Genomic DNA, 2600 nt, shown 5'->3' with positions numbered 1-2600 from the left:
GAAACCGAGGGAATGAGATAAGCAGAAGTAAAGCGAAAGAGAAAGAGGCAGCAGTGTAAATAATTCACTATCATTAAGTGCTGGAATGTCCAGAACAATTAGTGACAGAAACTGGGAGTTGAAGTTGTCTTTTGTCAGATTGCGTTCATTTTCCTGTTGGACTTGATCATCTGTGTTGATTTCTGTCAGGTTCTCATTTCGTTTTGTAGAAAGTTCTAATCCCTTACTTAGTGACTGAATAAACAGAATAGAATCAGTTCTTCTGCGATGGTAATTCATTATTTAAAAACTGCTCTTTAAAATCTCTGTGACTGCTGAATTCAATTAAGAGCAAGGTTGATATCGGAAATATATTCTTTTATTTAACTGCCTGTACAAAATAAATAGATTGGCTATATTTTATAAACAATGTACTGTTCGACAACACCAATGACCACAGGGATTATTGTTTAAATGTAAGGATTGAGTTGTTTTACTGGGATCGATAGATTAGATTTCCTCGAACACTGTGCTGCAGTCTCTCCCTGTGAATCTCAGCCTCTCCTCTCACGGTATCGAATCCTAAACCTCCTCATCCATTTCTTCAGTTTATCCACTTTCCCAAACCATCTGCTCCAGTCTCCCCTCCAGTTCCAACATGTGCTTTTCCTTCTCTCCTTCCCAATCTCACTCACTGGCTCCGCCTCTAGCTGCCTTGCCCACCCTGATCGGAATACAGGAACATTGGAGCGGGAGGAGGCCAGTCAGCCCTTCGAGCCTGTTATGCCATTAAAGATCATTGCTGATACTCAAACTCAGTGGTGCAGTTTTCAACCTTTTCACATTTACTAACAATCCTGTCGGGTCCATGAACACCGAGCAGCAAACCAGCTGCACATCCCCCTCTCCCCAAATCTTCTCAACCAACAGTCTGCAGACAAATTCCGAATTAACCCATTGCACTCCATCTCTGTAAAACCTCTTCTCATTTCCCCACTAGTACTTCCAGTAGATCCGGTGCGAATTTTATTCACTTTCTGTATCAATTTCCCAATTGTTAATAGTTGTGTTTTTTATACATTTCACTATGACAAAGCACTCGCCACTGTTCAATGAATCAGTTTTCACTCTTCGATGCAGCAACAAAGCTGGAAATTTCAACCCAGATCCTGTCAAACTGCTGCTTTGTCTACAGGTCTGATCAGTAAATTTTCTGCTTCCTTTTCTCTCTCTTCCAGTTAACTTTGTGGCGATTGTGATCCTGTCCCGGGGAAAGTGCGATCTCTCCAAATGTGTCACCATCTACCTGGTGGCAATGGCAGTGGCTGATCTGGTGGTCGTTATTACTGGTCCTATATTGAGTGAAATTGTTTTATACCATTTCCCAAATTCATTCCTGAGCATTACTCCTGTTTGTTCTCTCATTGCCGTTCTGCATAATGCAGCTACAGTTCTTTCTGTCTGGCTGACAGTCACTTTCACCTTTGATCGATTTGTGGCCATTTGTTGTGATAAGCTTAAAACAAAATATTGCAGTGAGAAAACGGCGGCTGTGGTTGTAGGAACAGTGAGTTTACTGGGATGTTTAGTGTCTCTCCCCTGGTACTTTACACGGAAACAATATTACATTTTTGATAATGTTCCCATGTGTTGTACTATTATATCGAACTTCTTTACTTCCCCCATATGGGAGGCGTTTGAAATGTTTGACCGCGTTTTAACTCCTTATTTCCCGTTACTTCTGATTTTGCTGCTCAATGCTCTGACTGTCAGACGGATTTTATCCTCCCGTAAAGTCCGCAGGGGATTACAGGGCCACAGCAAAGGAAAGAAACACAAGGATCTAGAGATGGAGAATCGCAGAAAATCAATTATTTTACTCTTTACTATATCCGGAAGTTTTGTACTGTTGTGGATGACACAGTCTGTGTTTATCATTTATAGGCGAATTGCAGATATTCTGTATTTTGTCTCCTCCACTGACCCTGTCTTTATCAAAGAACGCACATCAAATATGCTTCAGCTTCTCAGTTCCTGCACCAACACATTTATTTACACTGTGAACCAGACTAAATTCAGACAGGAGCTGAAGAAGGTGGTGAAATACCCTCTCAATCTCATTGTTAAATTAGTGAAATCATAAAAAGAGTTGAAGGTTTTCAAACACTGGAACTAAATCGCATTTCATATTCTATTCCCTAATCTCCCCACAGGGCAGAAAATACATTTTATATTCGTAGCACTGAGCCTTGAAATTATTTTAATTCTGATTCTGAGCTTATATTTTTTGATAATCTGATCTCTTGAGGCAGGCCTAGCTCTGCAGAAGATTCATGATCTGTTCCTCAAAAAGGGTGTCAGTCCAAAGCTCAGCTGGCTTCAACTAAACCCACCCTGGACCCAGAGCAAAATGGTCAAAAGATTTCCCCAGAATTGGACAGAGAGAATTAGAGGAAGGCAAGGCTCTGAGATGGACCATGTGCATGTGAGAGAAGGGTGGAAATTGGAGACAAATTGACAGAAATGTTCCAGCTCAGGGCAAGAGCAGGAAGTGGCATGGAGACAGTCATCAATGTACCGGAAGAAGAGGTGAGAGAGGGGACGGAGATGGACTCAACAAG

At 41.5% G+C, this 2600-nt stretch overlaps 1 protein-coding gene across 1 annotated transcript; it reads left to right on the top strand.

Annotated features, from left to right (window-relative positions):
• Nucleotides 1-1294: 1294 nt before the first annotated feature.
• LOC137381046 (probable G-protein coupled receptor 139) lies at nt 1295-2122 on the top strand. The gene has a single exon (XM_068053439.1). The coding sequence runs from the start codon at nt 1295-1297 to the stop codon at nt 2120-2122; it is 828 nt and encodes a 275-aa protein (XP_067909540.1).
• The last annotated feature ends 478 nt before the right edge of the window (nt 2123-2600 follow it).

The sequence above is a fragment of the Heterodontus francisci genome, chromosome 21, assembly GCF_036365525.1.
Source record: "Heterodontus francisci isolate sHetFra1 chromosome 21, sHetFra1.hap1, whole genome shotgun sequence".
Lineage (NCBI taxonomy): Eukaryota > Metazoa > Chordata > Chondrichthyes > Heterodontiformes > Heterodontidae > Heterodontus > Heterodontus francisci.
Note: the sequence above shows the minus strand (reverse complement) of the source record. Positions and strands in the feature narration are given on the sequence as shown.

What these genes read in the sequence shown, in the direction of transcription:
- LOC137381046 (XM_068053439.1), top strand. Translation starts at nt 1,295, where the DNA reads ATGGCAGTGGCTGATCTGGTGGTCGTTATTACTGGTCCTATATTGAGT.